Consider the following 19732-nt stretch of genomic DNA (forward strand, 5'->3'; position numbering starts at 1 on the left):
TTAAGACTCCAGGGCTGCTCACGTGGTATAACTATGAAATGAGTTCATCCGCAAAAGACATTGCCGAGATTAAAGTATGCCGTCAACTTGCATCTCGCTACAGCGGCGATGCTTTGGCCGAAATGTTCGGCGCCGCAAAACCAAACTACGAGGCTTCTGAGCTGATAGTGTCAAGTCTAAGAAGCCTTGTTGCTAAGAGAAGCGTTGACATCTCCCTGATTCAATTTCTTGACGGTCACCGTAATTCTAATCTAGAAGACGTGATAAGAGAAGCGGATCTGCTGACAATACTTTTGAAGACGGGTAGTTCATATAGAACTAGTCAAGATTTGCTAGCGGTTGATCTGCTAGTACAGAATCATGGCGAAGCGGCGTTGGCATCTAAACTCTGGCCTGCGTATTTGGAGCGTGAAACAAATCAAGTGGCAAGTCGATTGTTAAGAGCACAGTTTTGGCGGTGGACTCATTTTGAGTATACGCAGATTTTCAAGCTGCTTGGGCTTGGTGGTGACATCGATAAGGTGCTCACTCACCCAAATTTGATTATTTTCAACTATTACATGCACGTGCTTATGATGGAGAATCGTATCGAGCGCTATTCTCCGATTAATAGTTTTATCGACGTTTTCGGCGAGGTACCAACTGCCAGGATGCTCGAGGCTGCTAAGAAGTCCGAATCGGTGATAAATTATCAAGTCGGTTTATTCAAGAAATGGCAGACACAATCGTTGAAAGACATCAAGGCGAGGTTTGCTGGGGATCCAGCCAGAATAGACAAAGATCTGTTTGAAAGGTACGAGGCGTATTTGAACAGCCAAACAGCGAAGCCACAGTAAGAAGTTGAGTGTTTTTTTGGGTTTTCTTGAGAATTGAAACGTCATTGTCTGCATAAGTCAATATATGTTGATTTGTCCTTGTGCTTGTTATTTTGTTCTTGATGAAAGCAATGGCATCCTCAACAACGTGTGCTACTATATAAATCACTTTGATGAAGTATTGACGGTGTCCAACTTCTCTAATCGATTACGAAGTGCTAATATCCATGGCGCTTTAATTTACATACTTTTTGATCAATCATGTATCTATTGACTGCTTGAGAACGTAAAGCAACGGATTGTAATTTCTGCTCGTGTCTCTTAGTTGAAGAAGTAACACATAGTCAGGTCAAGTCTTACAAATAAAAAAGTAATGACGTGACAAGGGAGTGTGAAAAGTGGTACTTTACCAGTGCCCAATAGATTTGCCTTTTGATATTTCAACAGCAAAATCGCAGTAATCGGGCTCTTTGTAAGAAAATTCAATCAAATCTGCTAATAATCTGCTCTACAAGGCTCACGAGAAGCTCAATGTCGTCTGTATAGAGTGGATAGTCACAAAAATTATGGCGACATAATATCGCAATAATCTGCTTACGATAAGAGGACACCATGGGTGCACCGAACTACTCGTGGTTTTATAACGAGGTGAACAGAATTGGTGCTTTGTGGTAAAAAGTGATTTAGCTGGTAGATTATTCAACATTAAACAAACGTGATTGGATTTTGAAGCTATGACCAGGTCAATCACTTGTACAATTCACGCCATTACTTTGAGTTAGAGACACGAAGTTACTTTCGCCCGCTGGGGAGCGTGATCAGAGTGTGGTTTCTTGTGGAAGGCTAATCCGGTATCGAAGCAGATAGGACACGGTGAGTATAATGGGGAAGGACTTCTGACACCACTCTACGCATTGAAGAATGCCGAGTTTTCTGGCTTGCTCAATCCCGCCTGCAGCATCTCTCTCGCATGCTTCATGACCACAGCGATGCCGTGCCCACTCTAGCTATGTGCGAATGCATTGACCGCGAGGTGCTGGCACGCAGCTGGAGCTTCATCTTCTCTATCTATCTCCTCATTGGCAGCATTGCCTTCTACATCACTGATAGACAGGGGGTGTCCACAGTGGCTCCACGGAAGTGCCGATGTCGGTGTTAGCGGCGAGCGAGTCAGCAAGGCCAAACTGGCGAATGAGAGCGCTGAGCTTGGGGAGATCATCAGCATCCATACAGTCGTTGGATGACTTGAGCGGAACAGCCATGGGTGCTGGTACGATGCCCGTATGGCACCAACGCTATTCAAAAACAGCGAGGCTTCTTGCTCCTGTGGATGACGACGGGGTCCCTCATCTCGGTACCTGCCATATTGCAGCACAGACCAACAGTAATATGCGCTTGGTCTGGCGGACCTTGCTAGCTGCGAGCGACTGGCTGGGCACCATGAGAAAGAAAAGGCTGGTCTCATTAAAATTAAAATAGCCTGATAATACTCCTCAATTAGATCCTGTTGTTTGCAGCGCTTCATGTCGACTATGGCGAGATCCAACAACTCGGATTTGCCATATGCAGTGCGCAAACGAATGCTGTGGTACCGCTTGAACTACTGCACCCACAAGTACGATACGTTTTGCGAATGAAGAAGCTCGTTTGTCTTTTTACAGAAACAGAATTGCTTAGAGCTGTGGATGCTTGGTGCAGCTGCTCAAACAGCAGCAAGTGCAGCTCCATGACTGGGAATCGGGGCTAGCGCTGGCGCCTCGCGGTCATATTTAGTAGAACTGAGAATGGCGCCAAGGCGACAAACGTAACTTCGAACGACCATTCGTCTTAACGATCTCGGATAGTGATATTCTAGCGACGGAGATGACGATTTGCCTTTGCTTGGGCGACATGTTCGTGCTTCTGGCTGTAGATCAAGTTATGCGCGCCATAATGCGAATGATATTGAGTTGCTTTTTTATTCAAACTTTTGATACTGTGCTTCGGGACGTTCATCCGTTGCTTTTAAATCCATGTGCCCCTTTGTCCAGCCGATTAGTTTTGCCTGGAATTACGTCAGATGTCTTCTTGTTATTGGTGTCTTGGCTCTTATATCGATTTTGCTCTTATGCGGTGGGTCCTTCTATGGTAAACAGACCGTATCACTTGAAGCATATCAACCTACCGAATAATGGATATGTCAGTCAATAGCTTTAATTTTTATACCATACAGTGAAGAGATGGCTGCGTACATACAAATTGCGCAACAGGATTATCTTACGCAAGCAGAACAATTAATTATTTTCTAGCTTTAATAAGAGATTCGTTGATGGCTGAGATCCATCATGAATATCTTGAGGAGATGGCAAAAACCGATGTGAATGTAAGGGTCCTTAGATCGCCGCTCTATCCGGCAAATCAACGACTACCATAGAGTCTGTAATCAATAAGCATATCGATGACAGAAACTGTGACCGTCACCGTAATCCTTTTGACGTCAGCCAAACACATTCAGAGGGGTAATCTCTACACTCCTACCACCGCAAATATCGAGAGTTCTTTGTTGCTTATTTGATCTCCATCGCCTGTGCAAAATCTTGTTCATCTAAGCTCCAGGTGTCTTCTTCAGCATATGTGCAAGTCAATTCTTTGTATCGATGTAGTCAATTTCCAGCAATCAATGTTGAACGAAATCTCGATAAAGTGGTTACTGGTGTCCACGTGCTTTGTACAAACGTGGTAGCCTGCTTTTTCGCCAAAGGTATAGCCGTTTGGCTGTCTTTTCATTTTTGCGTCCCTCCCGCGTGTTCGTTACCCATGTCGTTGATCACTGCGCGTTTATAGTCTTCTTCTTTGCATAAACTAAGAGCAATCTGACCGGCTTCTTTAGTGTTCGATGCGACGGTTTTCTGATACTTGAACTTCCACACAACCGAAGGATTGACTATACCGATGAATTACCTGATAAAGAGCGTCTATCAACAATGTTCCTGTTCCGATTTGTATTAAAAAAATCTTCAATCACTATTATCCGTTTTCAGCTGGTTTGATGAACCCGCACTGGATTCTAGTAGTGTGGAACACATAGTGCGGCATTCAAAGTCGTAAAATGGGGTCTTTGAGGAAAGAGGGAGCTGCATGACGACATATGCAATATTAGGTCGAGTGCACGCCATAAAAATCGGGCTATTTAGAAAACAGAATGTTCCCGAGCGCGTCTCCAAACACCCAGCTTTTGTAGTTGGTGACCTTTATGTCAACAGTTTGAGCCCGACTCACACGTATTGCCGACGGTATTACACGTTCTGACCAAATCGCTCAACCCCGTCGTCAATGTATCGTGTCTTTCTGATAATTGGGGTGCCGCAATCCTGTTGTGGTCGAAATCCTTGCCCAAGATCAACTTTGCCATACCTGGACCCTTTTCCTTAAAAATACTTTTCAAAAATTTCTTGACTCTTAATATCTCGCCACTCATCTTTGTAACAACGTTCATATCATTGACATAAGGCGTGTAAACAGACACTTCTTTTAATTTCTCACGTAAAGGTATCCATTCAGTCAACAGTTTTTGAAGCTGTTTTTCGTAAATACATAATCAATCGCCTTGTTTCAGGCGCTTGAAGCCAGCTTTAGTTCTTGTGGCGGGACAAGACAGTGGCGCGTGGTATGGACGCCGATTTACGATCAAGCCACAGAACAAGACATGGACACTCTCTCAGATGTATAAAGCGTACCATTAGATACCGTTGGCGTCTGCTAAGAAAATGGGCCGAACTGGCAGTGTGGTGCGTAACAATGCCCGATTGGTGGCTAGGATTTTTTTAGTAAAAGTACGGTGTGGGTACCATCCAAAGTTTGTCTTGGGTGGCCTACATGAACTCAATTTGAGCTGAAGTCGCAGTCTGTACGGTATCTTACTACACTGTGGAACAGCTGGGCATCGATACCACATATCTCAACACTGTGCTTACCTGGAGATTGGGCTTGATGTCATGGGAGCTCAAGGTTTCGCGTATCAGCCGAAGAAGGCCATATTTCCTGCGCGTATGTGGCAGTTACTTCTGACGTCACTAATACTTACAGCATTAGTAAGGACGGCTTCAATTATAATGCCGTTCCCGTCGATCCTTGCACGCTCATAATGTAATGATTCGTCGCTTTCTTTCAACCTTTTTGGTGTCTGATCCGTTCTCCAACATCAATATCGACATTTTGAGCGATCAACTTGAGATGACAATGCCTTGGTCTTACTACACCGTTTCATTAGGAGCTTGGTATACCAGTCGATCTTCCTGTTCACTTTGTGCGGATGCACAGAGGGTGGCGATTGGCGCATCTTGACCCTCCAATTGATCATACTGGTTTCCTTCCTTTTTACTTGGACGTCCGGGACGTCTTCTTCATCGCATTCCGTACGCTGGTCCTGGTATCGCTGGCATTCTGTCGGCTCGAATGCTGCGCCCTCATCGTCGTTCTTGGTCATATGCATCACTGTTTCATTTTTTTAAATAGGTGTAATTCGTAAATGTCACAAAATTCACGCTCATCGAGCTCCAATGACCGCGATTTCGATACCGTTTTATTCCTCAAATCGTAAAAGCGATATCCCCTGGTGCCTTCGGCATACATATGGAACGTGCACTATAATATTTTAGCCTCGAGCTTCGTCATATTACCATGATCAACGTGTGTGTACGGGCGAGACACAAATACACGAAGCATGTCCATTCAACGCTTCACCTTAGATCTTAATTCATAAAAAGTAATGTTCAGATGCACTGTGTTAGGGGGCCTTTTGATCACGGCAGAGCTGCCCATCTTTTCTCACCAACAGGCTAAATTCAAGTGTAGTAGATCATAGTTCGCGTCATTTCATAACCGTCTAATTTATTCGCTCTGCCATTCAATTTGGGGGGGGGTTATGGTACCGTACGTAGGTGCACGTCGCCTTTCGGCTGGCATAAACCCTTAACTGTCTTCTTTACGAACGTCGTTATGTTGCCCGAGCGCAGGTACTTTATGTAAGCTCGCCATTAAATTTTGAACAGTGCTTTATACATCATAATCTTCTTGGGAATTTTACTTTTCTTCACCAGAAAGTATGACTCCACATCACATGAATCATCATCCCACTATGTTTAGATATACTCGGCCGCTCCACTTAAAAGCGTCTTATGGGTCCCATGTGCACTACCTCGGATACGAGTAGTATTATGCTCTCAAGAGTTCTGCTTCAATCGTCTTCGTGCTCTTCATGCAGCCTCCAAACAAGGTCTTTATGAATTGTATCACGTACATACCGTTTGTAGAACGGAACGCTTTATCAAAACATCCCTGTTTGGATATCCCATGCGATTTGCTAAGCCTCTCACTAACTATCAGCTCCCGAGTATTGCACTGATTCTGCCTCCACTTGCTGCCAGCCCGGCGTGTAAGCTTTATTGTTCCTTGTGCCAAACGTCATAATTCAGCCGTTGTCTCAAATTGTACACGAAGCACGCAAAGGTTTCACACCAAACCACGATCGACAAGAATTTTTACCAGCAGCAAACGTCTGTCAAGTATGGGGATAAGAAGCAGCTCGACCATGGATATGCGTTTTTCTTTTTGCAAAAAACTACAATTTGGTTTCTGAACGCTTGTAATTGACCAAGTCATCCGGTAATAGGTCATTCGCGACGTCGCACGGCTGTCAATAAAACAGCTTTTTGCTCATTCATCAGCCAGCAGATACTGCATTACTCCCGCTGGAACGGTTTCTGGAATAACTTCAGCTGGGCAGTCCCGTTTCATGAGTTCCATCTGGTCACATCTGGAGTACTTTTCCTTAAACATCCATCATTTGTGTCATCGTGGCAAAGTAGTGCAGAGTGGAGCGATGTTAGTAATTGCAGAGTATTTTCCGCGCCTACAAGGTGCGAATACCAGTCCGAATCTTGGTAAAGTGCAGGGTTTCGACGCTCTGCGCAATAATGCCCAAATCCTTGGAGTCATTTATAAACCACGTCTTCGTTATCTTCCTTTCATCCTTCAAGGCCGCGATGTGCCCCAGCAACTCGTTCCGCGCATGAAACATCTCCGTGTTGAGCGACCAATGATAGTAGTATCAATCCCCCCAGTCCCCCTCGGTGCGCTTGATTAACATGGCTGTGAGGGTTCTGTAAAGCGAGGCTTGATTTCAACGGTCAACTTTTTTGAATAATTGAAAAAACTAAATTGAGAATAGGTTCTTAGAATGCTACTCTGTGCTACATCTAAGACTATTGAATGAAACTTGAATTATCAAGGACAATCATTACGTCTGCAATCGATATCCATAACCATGACTATAACTGCGACGTTTATCGCGATCGTTGTAATGTCATTAACATGCATTCAGCGGTGTAATCTAGACAGAAACAGAAGGCTTGCCAAAATGATCTGTCGTAAATGAACACATTGAGTGGGACAGTTTGGGTCTACTATGCACTAACCCGCTTGCACCGCGAGCGGCGAGCGGCTAGTCAGTGTTCATCGAACAAATAAAACAAATTGTCCGTCCGTCCGTCCACTTTAAGGCTCAATGATTAAAACTGACCAGGTAAGCGGCTCAAAATGGACGTAATGTGAATTTAAATTTTTTTGTAAATCAAGTTTGGTTGATAAACTTTTTCATTTTTGTTTCATACAAGACTATACACATTCGCAATACGTCTTCTTGATCAGCTTGGAGCCATGGCTAAACTTTAAATTGGGATGGTTTCACTGTGAATGCGAATCTGGCATTGACATATATTAGTGATTACCATTGATTCTAAAATAACTTTGGTCAAAAGTTGCCGTTAGCTCGATACGACGGCGCTGCAGATAACGGCGATTGTAGACATCCAGCGGTGTAACCAGACTATATGCTATCATATCTACGATAGTAAGGTATACAATCTAGCAAGCTTATGTCCTCATATTTTTGCAATTGGCCTCTTTCTGTTTAATTTGGACTATTCGATCCGACTGGCCATGTTGCTTTGCATAATTTGCAACAGTCTGTACCTTGTCGTACATGAATAGCGTTTGAGCAATTAAATCTCAACTGAAAGAATTTGTAAATTTGTACATGTCTCAAGATTAGTTTGTATAGTATTACTACTGCTGAGATCACGCCGCGCATAACTGTTAAAGTGCGGCATTGTGGCTTTATGTCTATTTACATGCATAATGTTAAATCTGCTCATACGGCAGCTAACTCAAATTATCTTTGTGGTAGCTTTACTTTCATCTTGAAGGGCTCAAATTTATCAACGCACAACGTTTGGTTACATAGCCTCTAGGGCTAACTGTGAGTTGCCTAGTCAGTACAAAATCCTCCTCGTCCTTTTTATGGATTACAGACCAATTCCTACATCTTCACGGCCAAGTAATTTGGTCTACATATGGCAACGTTAGTAAGAGAAAGACATAGGAACATGATAAACGTGTTTTCTTCGGATCTTTCATCAAATTAACAGTCATATCTTGCCAATACCAAAGGCTATTGATTATATTTTCTGATATACTACTGAAATAGTCTTTATCTCGGAGCTAAGCTTTGTAAAAAAGAATGATTTCTTGTTGCATTTGGAATTTTTTTAGTGTAATAAAATACATTGCAATTACTATTTAAAGGCGGGTACTGAATCGGTATATAATAGCAGCTTATGTGATGAATCTCTTTGCATTTATAAGTCAAAGAGCAGTGCTCATACCACTCCACGTGCCTTTCTGGGATCTCGCCCTCAATGCCTCGGCCCTTGGCCGACCATGCCACACAGCAACTGCTTTGATACTCGAGCAGTGTTCAGTGGGTTACGTGCCAAGCCACGGTCTACCCGCGAGCCATGTTCAGGAATACATTTTCGGTGTTTGAGAACTCGGATACTCCGATATCCAGCACATTGACCATCCCGATCCCGCGCAAATAGCGCTCCTGCTCTCTAGTGGAGGTAAGTTAATGACTCACTAAAGCTCCACCAGGAGACATGCACGTAGCGCCCAAGGTGATCGAACTTCAACCAATCCATGGCTCATGGTGTTCCAACCATGCCATACCAAGGATAAGGTCATACCTTGCATCCAAGTCCAGCGTCCCACGCTATCAAAGTCAAGAAACTTGACACCGAGGTTCGCAGGGACCGTTGGCACAGTGACACATATCCCCGTCGCTAAGTGAGCAGTAACGGTGTCACAAAACCGCGCTTCCAGCGCCTCAGCATACAGCTAAATTCCTTCGATCGTGGAGCGTCTCGCATAATTGCCTGACCTCCCAGAATCGAAAAGAATGTTCCATGCTTCTCAAAGCCCTTCTCGGTCGCTTCTACGACCGGCAGACCCGGCTTGCATACACGTTCCGTGTTCAAGAGCACGGAGCTTTTCGGCGCTGGGCTCTGCTGCCCTCTTTCGCTTCGAGGCTGAACAGGACTCAGTTCTTCCCCAGTAGGGTGCCCCGCGCCTACTGGATGTTCTCGTTTGCCTGCAACAAACCAGACTGGCTTGAAGCGGGACATTAGCTCGACGAAGCTTTGCGTGCCTTGCGCAGGAGACAACCAGACCGGAGCTGACGGTATTTCCATAGACAAAACATCATCGAGTGTTTAAACGCTGCTCGGAAGCTCGGAGCTCCCTCTCCTCTTGCTTAGCATAGCTGAGACCCATTGGCTCAGGCCCACTCGACGAGCTCTGAGGGTGTTCATTCCAACCAAGTCGTGCTGGCTTGAAGTTGTATTCGGTATTCAATGCCACATTCACCACTTCTTCAAAAGAAGATGACTTCACACGGAAGACTTCCATTCTAGCCACGCCAGTGCGGAGGCTTTTCATAAAGACGGTCACTACGGCCGCCTTGGTAGAGGATCGGCTGCTATCCTGACTATAAGAGCTCTTAACTCTTGAACAAAGTTCACCAACTTCTTCTTGCTACGTCGGGTGGCAAGAAAACGTGATCGCACGCGATATGCCTAAAAAGGGGAAAGAACACTCGCAAAAGCTGACGCTTCAGCTCCTTCCAGGAGGAGAACCCTGCTTCAACCAAACTATCGCACGTTAGTGCCAATTCTCGTGCTCGTCCCCAGAGCCTGTAGATAGCTAGTACCACGCGCCAATGCTCGTTCTGGGGCATGCCGGATGCCAAAGCCAACTCGGCCTCTCTAACCCAAAGCAAGAAATCCTTCCCATTCTTACCCTCAAATGTCTCAACTCACCATGAGCGGCCTGGGTTGGGTGAGGTCATCTGTCGTCGACGGTGATGTCATTGACGCTGTCGATGCCGATGTCTTCTTCTCTACGTGCTCAAGTAGAGCATGTTCATAGCGTAAAAATGCTTCTAGGCGTGCGTTCATCGCTTCGGGATTTGGAAACAAGGTGCACGCCCTCATGGCCAATCGAGACATCAGCTTATTAAGCCCGTCCTGCATGCCCTGACGCAACTAGGATATTGCGCCATCCTCACAGAGGATCAGTCGAAACGACTCAGGTGTAGACTGACTACGAGTACTATCAATTGCAGCGGGACTGTCGTGGCTCTTTGTTAGAAGGGAGCGAAGCTAAGGTCACCGACCTTACGTTCTCTACCAAAATCAATATGAGTGTAGCGGATCGCAACCGCTACCTCCAAAAGTTCCCAAAACTTCAACCAAGGCAAATACACTATTTCGTCTAAAATTATCTCTGTATTGAATTGTTTTATTTGCAACAAAGCCGCCTATATCTATATCCTTAGGTTAATCTAATTAGATAGTAAAACTAATTAATATGCATAACTACTGGCAGTCCCGCCACGCAGTGGCTTCTTGTTACGGAGTAGCCACACCATTGTGTGATTACACAAACTTGTGTAGTCCACATCTTTGTACGGTCACACCATCTTGTTTGACCCACCCTTTCACAGAAGGATACGTGTAACCCCGATATACTCTGGGTATGTGTAACCCCGTTACACCTGAAATTAATATGTCTATTGTGAGTCTCGTATGGATTAAAGAGCTAGCCGTTAAAGGGCCGAAAGCGGTAATTGCTCACTTGAAGGTTTGAATCCGTTGTGAGAATGCGTTAGAGAGATAATCTAGAAACGATCCAGCCGGGCTTTATAAGAAGCGCAGATGGCGCTCATCCGTATGCCGTTAGTGGTGAGTGTCCAAATTTGCAGATACAGACACAAAAAGTTTCGGGAAAATGACGTTAGGTTATTTTTAGGTCATGCTATAGATGAATCAGATGCGCGTCGCGTTCGCCAAAATCATAGGCTGCGTGCGTGAATGAGTACAAACGTGCAATGGCTTTGTAATACAAGTATCTCCACCATTAAATGATTCTTAGCGAAAAATGTCTTAAATGATTTTATTTGGCTTCTTAACCCCGTATTCCTCTGACATCGCTACAAAATGGCCATTGTCTTGGCGGAAGGGGGGCTGTCGATACAATCTGCTCGCTTGTGTTGGCCTAATTACCTTCGCAGCAGAATCACAGATCTCATCGCAATGGTTTTTGAGCGTCATGCTTTAAGTGCGCGACACTTTGGTCGAAGGCCGGGAAGCTTAAAACCTGCTTGCGATGCAAGAGGCAAGTCACCCGCAGTTGGAGAATATGATTCATATACCGCTTTCAGCTTTCCTACATACGCTGTGATTGCGGATTTAAAAATAAGTGGGTTCTACACTGCATCGAATTGCTCACAGCTATAGCAAAAATGTACTTTTAACGTTTCGAAGAAGCTGCGGACACATTTGGTGTTTGACGTGGGTTTGCTGAAGCCATGTTGCGATCTCGCTCTTGCGAGACTACCAGATGTGAAGCATTTTTTGGAGGTAAGACAGCGTCGTTACAATCTTTGTAGCTACGCTCCCTCTGCTCTAGCTCAACAGTGTGATTTTGAGCAACGGGAAGTACGCGACAAAGTGGCTGAAATATTGTACCCAAAAAGTGACTAATCACTGATTTGGCCGAACGCCAAGGCTTTGAAGAATCGACGTGCCGCCATGACTAAGAAAGCTTAAGAACGCCAACCTGAGGTTTCCACTGCTTGATGAGCAAAAGATAACCCGCTTGAATGGGGACCGGCAGGAACAGCAGGGCTCTTACCAGTGCTTGATGAATTATAGGGATGCTCTCATGCGAAAACACACGGAAGTTTGTCGACCTACTTTAGCAAAATTGCCCTAGCGTGTGATGGGCTACACTTCGCCATTTCATAAAGGTACATCTATGTACTACCTTATGTTTGTACTGTAATAAACTATAGAATTCCAAATGCTTACGTGACATCTTATGAATATTCTGTGTGATACAGAATGCGTTTTCCTACTTGGTGATCAGTACTGGTGACGAGACTGACGTGTCTCTACCTGTATCGCAAGCCGGTCACTCCAAATGGATACTTTTCGCAAAATTTGAAGTTCGAGCTTCGAACTTCAAGCTTTGAACACCCAAGATCTTGTGTAACGCCAGGCTGAGGTTAGACCTCAGTACACCCTTTTTGTATAAATCATGAGCCTAAGGCTTTATGCGTAAAACTTCTAGGAACTCTTGGGGTGTTTTGCATGTATCTAGAAACATTAACTCATTTTAATTTTGTTGCATATTTACCTTCAAGTTGTCAAGCTGCTTCTTCTCTTGTTCAAGTTGGAAGTGTCCTTCTCCCTGCATGTCGGGAATCGCTTCCCGTCACGCTTGTGTATTGTCTCGAAGAGACTGTCATGACCAGCGCTTTCTTACATGGGGCCATTGCCGCTTATGACTTATCGCGACCTCAGCTATTTATTCCCTGGAAAAGAGACAGGTACACTCGTCGCCGCATGGTTCCTTCGAGCAACTCCTATTGCAAGCTGAATGCTTAGTTGGTATCTGTCGAATGAACAAAGCAGTATTGTCACAGCAAAAAAGTAGAGTGATATGATTCTATCTTGACGGCTGTGTCGGGCCCTTTACTTTGCAAAGTGAAACACAAAATTACGTTCTGGTCGGATATTTGCATCACTGAAATTGTATGAACGGGTGAAGTGACGTGTCTCTTCGTCCGATGCGCGAATTAAGATCAATAAATTTCATCATTTTTGCAAGCATTCACTACAGGTACGACTTTTCTTGACCGCTGCTGCTTCAACCACAGATGGTACGACCGGGACCGGTGATCTGTTAGGTTTGACGGCGCTTGTAGATCGACTTTCGGGGGCTTATTTGACTCTCTAGTTGGGCAGAAACCCTGCACGCGCAGGCATGTAAGAGCTTCACGCCGGTACTCCCGCAAGCTTTGATGAATCAAATGAAACACCACGTTATTGAGTTTGCAAAAAAATCTGCAAATCTTTTGATTACGTTGGAATCTCGAGCCCGGTCTAGCTCATTAGTGATAAGCTGGACGTACTTGAGAGCTCTGCAGCTGGGTGCCCCAACACTTTCCACCGTGGGGAATGTCGTGAATCATACAAAAAATTGGCGAACCGGAAATGACAGCTTTCCATCTGTTTAAACTTTAGACGTGTGCTGCCAGGTGAAGACAGAGTTGTCGGGTCAGGACTAGAAGGCTCGTTACGACCGTTTTCATCAAAGAGCGCCACAATCTCCTCTCCGATGTAACTAAGTCGTTGGCCGCAAAATGCACTTTTCACAATGGCTCACTGAGCCAAATGATGGAGTGGGCGGGAGAAACATTCTCGATGTCAAAATGCTTTAAGAGTAGGCACGGTAAGGTGCAATGAGCGAAATAAAACTTAAAGCTTGACAGGTGCTCGCTATGCCTTCGCTCTTGTGCAATGTCATCAAAAGACGATAATTGTGGAAGCTTTAGCGTGGTCCGCATTGCGGGGGTGAGAAGTGATAGGGTGCATACCATACTATTGAAGACATATACCTTACACTTCTGAATGATTACGCAAATGCAATATTGTACTACTGTGCGTAATTGTGAGTATCAGAAGTACTGGGGTATTGCACTTGTGACGATGGGAATCAGCAAAGGGGAGGTTCAAGGAACACACGAGCCGTTAGCCTCAGGTCAGGGGATATATATTGAATATAGCAAAGCCGATTAGCTACAAAGAGCAAGTTAAGGTATATGTCACACACGAATTGAAAAGCAACCACCAAAAGTCACTCCTCGATGAAGCGTACAAATTCGACGCTGAACATCAGTAAACACAAACTCTTATTGTCGAAGAGTTTCTGTCCTAGGTGAACGGAAATCCTGTCGTAACAATATCCCTCGCCTTAACAATACCAATCTTGGGTAGCATGAGCTTAGCTTTTAGTTCGTCGAAAAATCGTGTAAATCGTACGTAGAACATAAAATAGAAACTCCGTAGCATTAGGGTTTTGAAACAAACTAAGCAGATAAAAACAACGTTCAAAACGAAAATTAGCGGCACTTAACAGCTTGACGCGGTGAAAACAAGTGGTGTTTTGGCTCTCTACATTCTCATAGAATCTTTCAGTCATATTATTATCTTTAATTCACCGAATCATAGTTCTATGTTATTCCTGTTTTTCTGCACTAACAGTCTGTATGCAATCATCTTCTACCATGCTGATGAGGCGTCATCAACTACAGGAGTAGGCGCGATCGATATTTACGAACTATTTATGGTATTGTTTTTTTGGTTTGTTTATAATAAATAATTTTAAATCCACTAGAGTGAAAATTATCAGTAACACATCTGTATGGCTGAATTTAAGTTTTCAAATTGAAAAATAACAGTTTGCAAAGTGCAGACCGTCCAATGAAAGCATGCATTTCGTAAGAAGATGTCCGTAGCATTCATGTGTCAAGCACTGGGACACCAATACTCGTAGCAGTCTTCACACGAACTTTTAGCATATTGCTTCATCATCGCATTCGTACGGTCGACTGATGCATTCATTTCTTGAGCATTATGAGCTCTAAAGATTTCATTTGTGGAGGGAGCAAAATGCTGGTCTGGGATGCTTCAGTCTGCAATCAGCTCACAATTGTTTGAGAATTTCCTCTGGTAGTCATTGATGGGGCGTGCATTGTAGTCACTCTTTGGACGTACCAGACCAGACAGTGATCAACGATGGGGTTGGAAACGTGACTTAACACCTCAAGACCATATTCGGTGAGTAAGTTGCCCTCAAATAGTATCCAAAATTTTCTAAACGGTTACTAGCCGTGCAATGAGTACAGCAGCAGATGTATCAATCAAGACGGCCATTATGGGAAAAAAAACCTTTGCGATGCGCATATTGGATTGTGATAAGCATATCGTCTCTAACCTCTGCAGATACTGTATCTTTCGTGTTGTAATTACAAACAATTCGATGAAATAATATGCAGCGTACTTCACCAGAACTTAAGAATTCTGTACTTAAAATTCAATACAACTTTTCCTGCTTTGATAGGGAGGAGGATCTAAAAACGTGCCAATACTCATTACAGCATAACTCTAATGGCTGCAGCCGTACTTTAGTCTGAAGTTAATCGCAATTAAATTGAATCCTCATCCAGTCTTACAGAGCACTCAGATTATTTCCGATCAAGATCAAAGAAATGCCATCGTATAGACGACAACACAATCGCGTGTCAAATCTCTTTCAATAATGGATCATTTCCATGCTTGAGGTGCTCTCGAGATTTCTCTTGCCCTCCCACTCCGTCATTGTAAATTACAAAGAAATGGTCAAATGAGATTTTGTAGACGAAGAAGTGCGTCTTCTTCACAAGACTGTCACGGAGAATGTACCTCTTACAGAGTAAAAGCAGATGATAAGAGCAGTATCTGGGTGTTGACAGAGGTGTAAGAGACAAGACTTAAGGAGAACGGTCTCTTACCATAGCCACAACGAGATCTCTTACCTCGTGGTCTGTCGGATTATTGTTATTACTTGCGTAAGCTATAGAATTAAATGAAGATTTCTGGCATGGAAGTTCACCATAAAGTGGAAGTTAAAAGAAGTGAAAGTTAAAGTGCTTTTTCATTAGGAAATGACTATTGACTCGCTAGTTCATGGACATTAAATGTCAGATGCAACAAAAGAAGTACACACATGATCACTCGAATCTGACAAAACAGCTCAGCGACTTAGGTCTCTTCCTGTTCAACGTCTGGGTCGACAATCTGGCGCAGAGCATCCGGCACACAGTCAAAGTGTGGCTTGTCTTCCACAGCGTAAGGCTCAATGATACTAGTTCCGTCGTCATGAGCAGCAGCTTCTAATGCATCGCAAGCTTCCAAGAATGTCATCGTGTCCAGTTCGTCGTACGTGAGTTTTGTTGCTTCAACAAATTTCTGAATTCGGTAGCTGCGTGCAAGTTTATTGACCGTGATGTTGTCGGGCGACTGCACCAGCTCTGTGTCCACAATGTTAATGCCGATCTCCGAGTCGCTAGTCATACTACGACGGTTCCAATTGGCTGAGCCTAGTGACACATATACGTCGTCGATAATCACCAGCTTACTATGGATGTAAAGCTCTTTAGCCTCCTTGGTCGTGTACAGTTTAAACTTTTCTGGGTACGCTTTTTGGATTGGAGCGACCATGTCATACAGATATTTGGCGTATCCCGTGTATCCCGCCTCGACTGTTCGTTGTACAATCACAATAAGTCGTTCAATACTCGGCATCATTTCCATGATGGCCTCCAAGAGCTCAGGGACCAAAATAAAGTATTGATCCTGGATGAAGATATAGTTCTGTGCATTGCGAATGGCTTTAATACGTGCGTGAAAGATAGATTGTTCACCTTGCGGAGCAAACGCGTAGTGATCATAATCTGGACTAAAGGTACGGCACAACTGCACCGCGTGGGTGCCGTCTTCAGGAATGTCAAGTGGAACCCTAGCTTGGTCAATGGGTGGCAGTTTACTAAATTCAGGATTTTCAAAGTCCAAAAGGTCATCCATGAGGTCTTGAGACGGTTTCGTGTCGGAATTCCAGCGATCGAAAAAATTCTGCGCCACGTCCATAACAGCCGGACCCTCGATACGAGCGTGGGCATCCAACCATCCATTCCACCTCGCTTTAATACCCGTACGCTCACGCAGGTCAGCCTGGTCATGTTCAATCGTGTCCCAACGATCGTTGGTCAAGTCTACACCGCCTACGTACGCGACAAGATCACGCCCTTTGCGTACAATCACCGACTTTTGATGATGTGAAGACGTGGCATGAGGCAAACGATCATCGTACACGAAGCGGGCTGGGCCATGGTTTTCGGGCGGTGGCAGCGCGTTGATGAGGTCACGTACTTCATGATTTTGTGCTCGTTCAGTGATATTTGACCACACGAGCATACGCCAATCAGCTCCACGCTTAACCGCACGATCGGCCAAGTCGCATAGCTTTGTTTCAGGTTCATGTGGCTTAAAAGGCACGTTACAAGTGCCCCATCCTGTCAGATACACTACGTCTCCACGACGCACTTCCATCATATAATCGGCTACGTCGCTAAAGTACGGAGCAGACGCCACGTATAGCTTAACGCGATTTCCTTTCGTGTAAAGTTGAATGCCCTCGCGCTGATAGCCGTCGCGCGAAGTACGCAATTCTTGTTCGGTAAGGAACCAACGAGAAGGCTCAAGGTAAGGTTGGTCAAAGGGGGCTGATGCTGCCTTTTTTGGCTTCTTTTCACTTTGAAACGGATCAAGAATAAAGTGAAAGGCGCGACTTAATCCATCCATGATTACAGTGAACTAGATAAACAAGGGGGAGACTTGAAGTCGAGAGCGCAAAAGCGAGAATGAATGATCAATCAGGATCTTTGATGAAGTGATGATGGCAATAGTAGCAATTCTGGAGTATACGTGTATACTTGTCGTATAGCGTTTGGCTTGCTTGCACAGAAACCAGACGAAATGGCAACCGGATTTTTCTCAAAAAATTTAGCAAAATATGCATAAAGTGACCATTTGTTGATTCCTGATCCATATATAAATTATGTGATATTGTCTGCAATCCTCTCGACAGCAAGATATGAATATGTTTTAAATTACATATCCGTTGCGTGATGGTTTCTTTCGAGCTATCGATCTCTGCAGTCTACTTTACTTGTTGTGAGAAAGCGAACTTAACCAAAATCCCGAGACTCAACATCTTTACATTTTCGTCAATCAAAATATCTGAACGCCTTTTAATCACTCAGACACTCCGATTGAAAAAGAATAGAAAGCAGTCATACTTGTTGAAGACTATTGAGCATGAGCACGACCTCACTGGCATCAAAAGTACCGTTGTGACTCATCTTTGGAGTCTCTCTGAAAAAGGTGGTTAAGCAAATTATGAATTTTGATACATACTGACAAATGCAAAGATGATTGGCTCAAAAGTTGTCCCAAAGATGACGCGAATTTAATACCGTAAAGCTTGCTGTCCGGTACTTCCGATGTCGCTTCCACCGTCACTTGGAGTTTTGAAGCTCAAAGTTATGAGTTTCACGACTGCCATAGGCAATTCCTTCCTGTGATACACGAAAATCCTTGCCAAGTAGTCGTAATTTCTTATACAATAGACTTTGTGCAACATTTTAAATTTGTGTGCGCGTGGTGTTTTTAATCACTGTAACGGTATTGTTCATACGTCGGAATTTTCTAACTAGGATTTTCGAATACCCAGGCGAAGATTCATACACGAGCTTTTCTACCATTTTGTGCTCCTCCCTTCAGTCCTTCAGTTTGGTGTTGATATTGTCTATTGCAAAATATGGTGGCTATGATGGGGTATGAACGGTACTACACGATAGTACATTCACTACACTTCATCACAGAAATCCACAATCGTGTGAGTTGTAAACTTTACATCTGGCTCTAAAGATAGTACTCCTGCTAATTTAATTAGATCGTTTACATCGAATATGAGTTTAGATGGAATTAATCCTACGTAAATTAGCAGAGCAAGCTTGGCAACCAGTCGCAAGAGATACTTTTGATTCTACTCCTAAGTGAGGCGTTCGATGTCAACCTATGTGCGCTTTTCAAGGTGGAATCTTGGAGTCGAAGCTTTCTCGGTGCAAAGTGCATGGCAACCCCGTTGCATTTGCTAACATATCACAAACGAATCTGCCCGCGGGCCGGCTAGTGACACCTCGGTCCGGAGGTAGGACCGAAGGCGGGTCTTTGGAGACGATGTCTTGTATTCCTTCACCCAATGATAATACGGATCCAAGGGATTCCGTAGGATCGACGGTCCACTCCGTGCGTTCAGCACTCTCTTGGTATCTTCCCAGACAGCTTCATCCAGAAGCAATGACGAGTTTATCTCCTCGTCCGGTCGTACAATGACCACTTCGGCCAAATAACCTGCCTTCAAGGCACTGCCGCACTTTTCAAGAGTACATCTTGTCCAGCTCAAGAAGAGCATCTACTGCAGGCATAGCCTAGAGGCGGCCGTCGCCATCTTCCTCCCCCGTCATGCCGTTGACGATGGTGTATAACTGTGCACCGTCGTCTACGGTGGATTAGAGTCGACGCCTGGCGTCTTGCAGCCAGCATACGACGTCGCCGTCGCCTCTGTACAGTGATTCTATGTCTCGGTGAGACCAGGGTGAACACGAACTCCGCGTTGTCCGTTGTCACCTTCACTTTCCGCTCCTTCGGAGCTCCGATGTACTCTACAACATCCGACGAAGAACTATTGACCCCGCAGTCTTCGTCTAGTGGATAACGTGCCACCCCACGCACATCTGAAGGGCCGTGCCCAAGATGCCTCGGACTCTGTCCGACTATGCTATCAATGGCATGTAGCGACTGCTTCGCAACGAGAGCAGCGCTCAGTGGTTCTCGTGCAACTCCACGCGCATCACGAGGGCCTCGCCCTCGATGCCTCGGTCTTTGACCGACCATGTCACGCATGACATGCAGCGACTGTTTTGAAAATTGAGCAGCGCTCAGTGGCTTACGTGCCACTTCACGTACATCACGGGGGTCTCGCCCTCGATGCCTCGGTCCTCGGCCGTCTATGTAACGCATGACATGCAGCGA

General features: G+C 44.7%; 3 protein-coding genes across 3 annotated transcripts; 2 read left to right on the forward strand and 1 right to left on the reverse strand.

Moving 5' to 3' along the window:
• Positions 1-38: 38 nt before the first annotated feature.
• On the forward strand, positions 39-836 carry PHALS_00793 (uncharacterized protein; the record flags this gene model as incomplete). The annotated part of the gene is made up of 1 exon (XM_024730526.1): positions 39-836. One exon carries the CDS (start codon positions 39-41, stop codon positions 834-836), a length of 798 nt encoding a protein of 265 aa, XP_024580794.1.
• Positions 837-14707: 13871 nt separating this feature from the next.
• On the forward strand, positions 14708-15086 carry PHALS_00794 (uncharacterized protein; the record flags this gene model as incomplete). The annotated part of the gene is made up of 3 exons (XM_024730527.1): positions 14708-14728; positions 14796-14875; positions 14927-15086. 3 exons carry the CDS (start codon positions 14708-14710, stop codon positions 15084-15086), a joined length of 261 nt encoding a protein of 86 aa, XP_024580795.1.
• Positions 15087-15838: 752 nt separating this feature from the next.
• On the reverse strand, positions 15839-17437 carry PHALS_00795 (Phospholipase D, Pi-PLD-like-1; the record flags this gene model as incomplete). Its single annotated transcript, XM_024730528.1, has 1 exon — positions 15839-17437. One exon carries the CDS (start codon positions 17435-17437, stop codon positions 15839-15841), a length of 1599 nt encoding a protein of 532 aa, XP_024580796.1.
• Between the last annotated feature and the right edge of the window lie 2295 nt (positions 17438-19732).

Source organism: Plasmopara halstedii (assembly GCF_900000015.1).
Source record: "Plasmopara halstedii genome assembly, contig: Scaffold_1211, whole genome shotgun sequence".
NCBI classification, from domain to species: Eukaryota; Oomycota; class Peronosporomycetes; order Peronosporales; family Peronosporaceae; genus Plasmopara; species Plasmopara halstedii.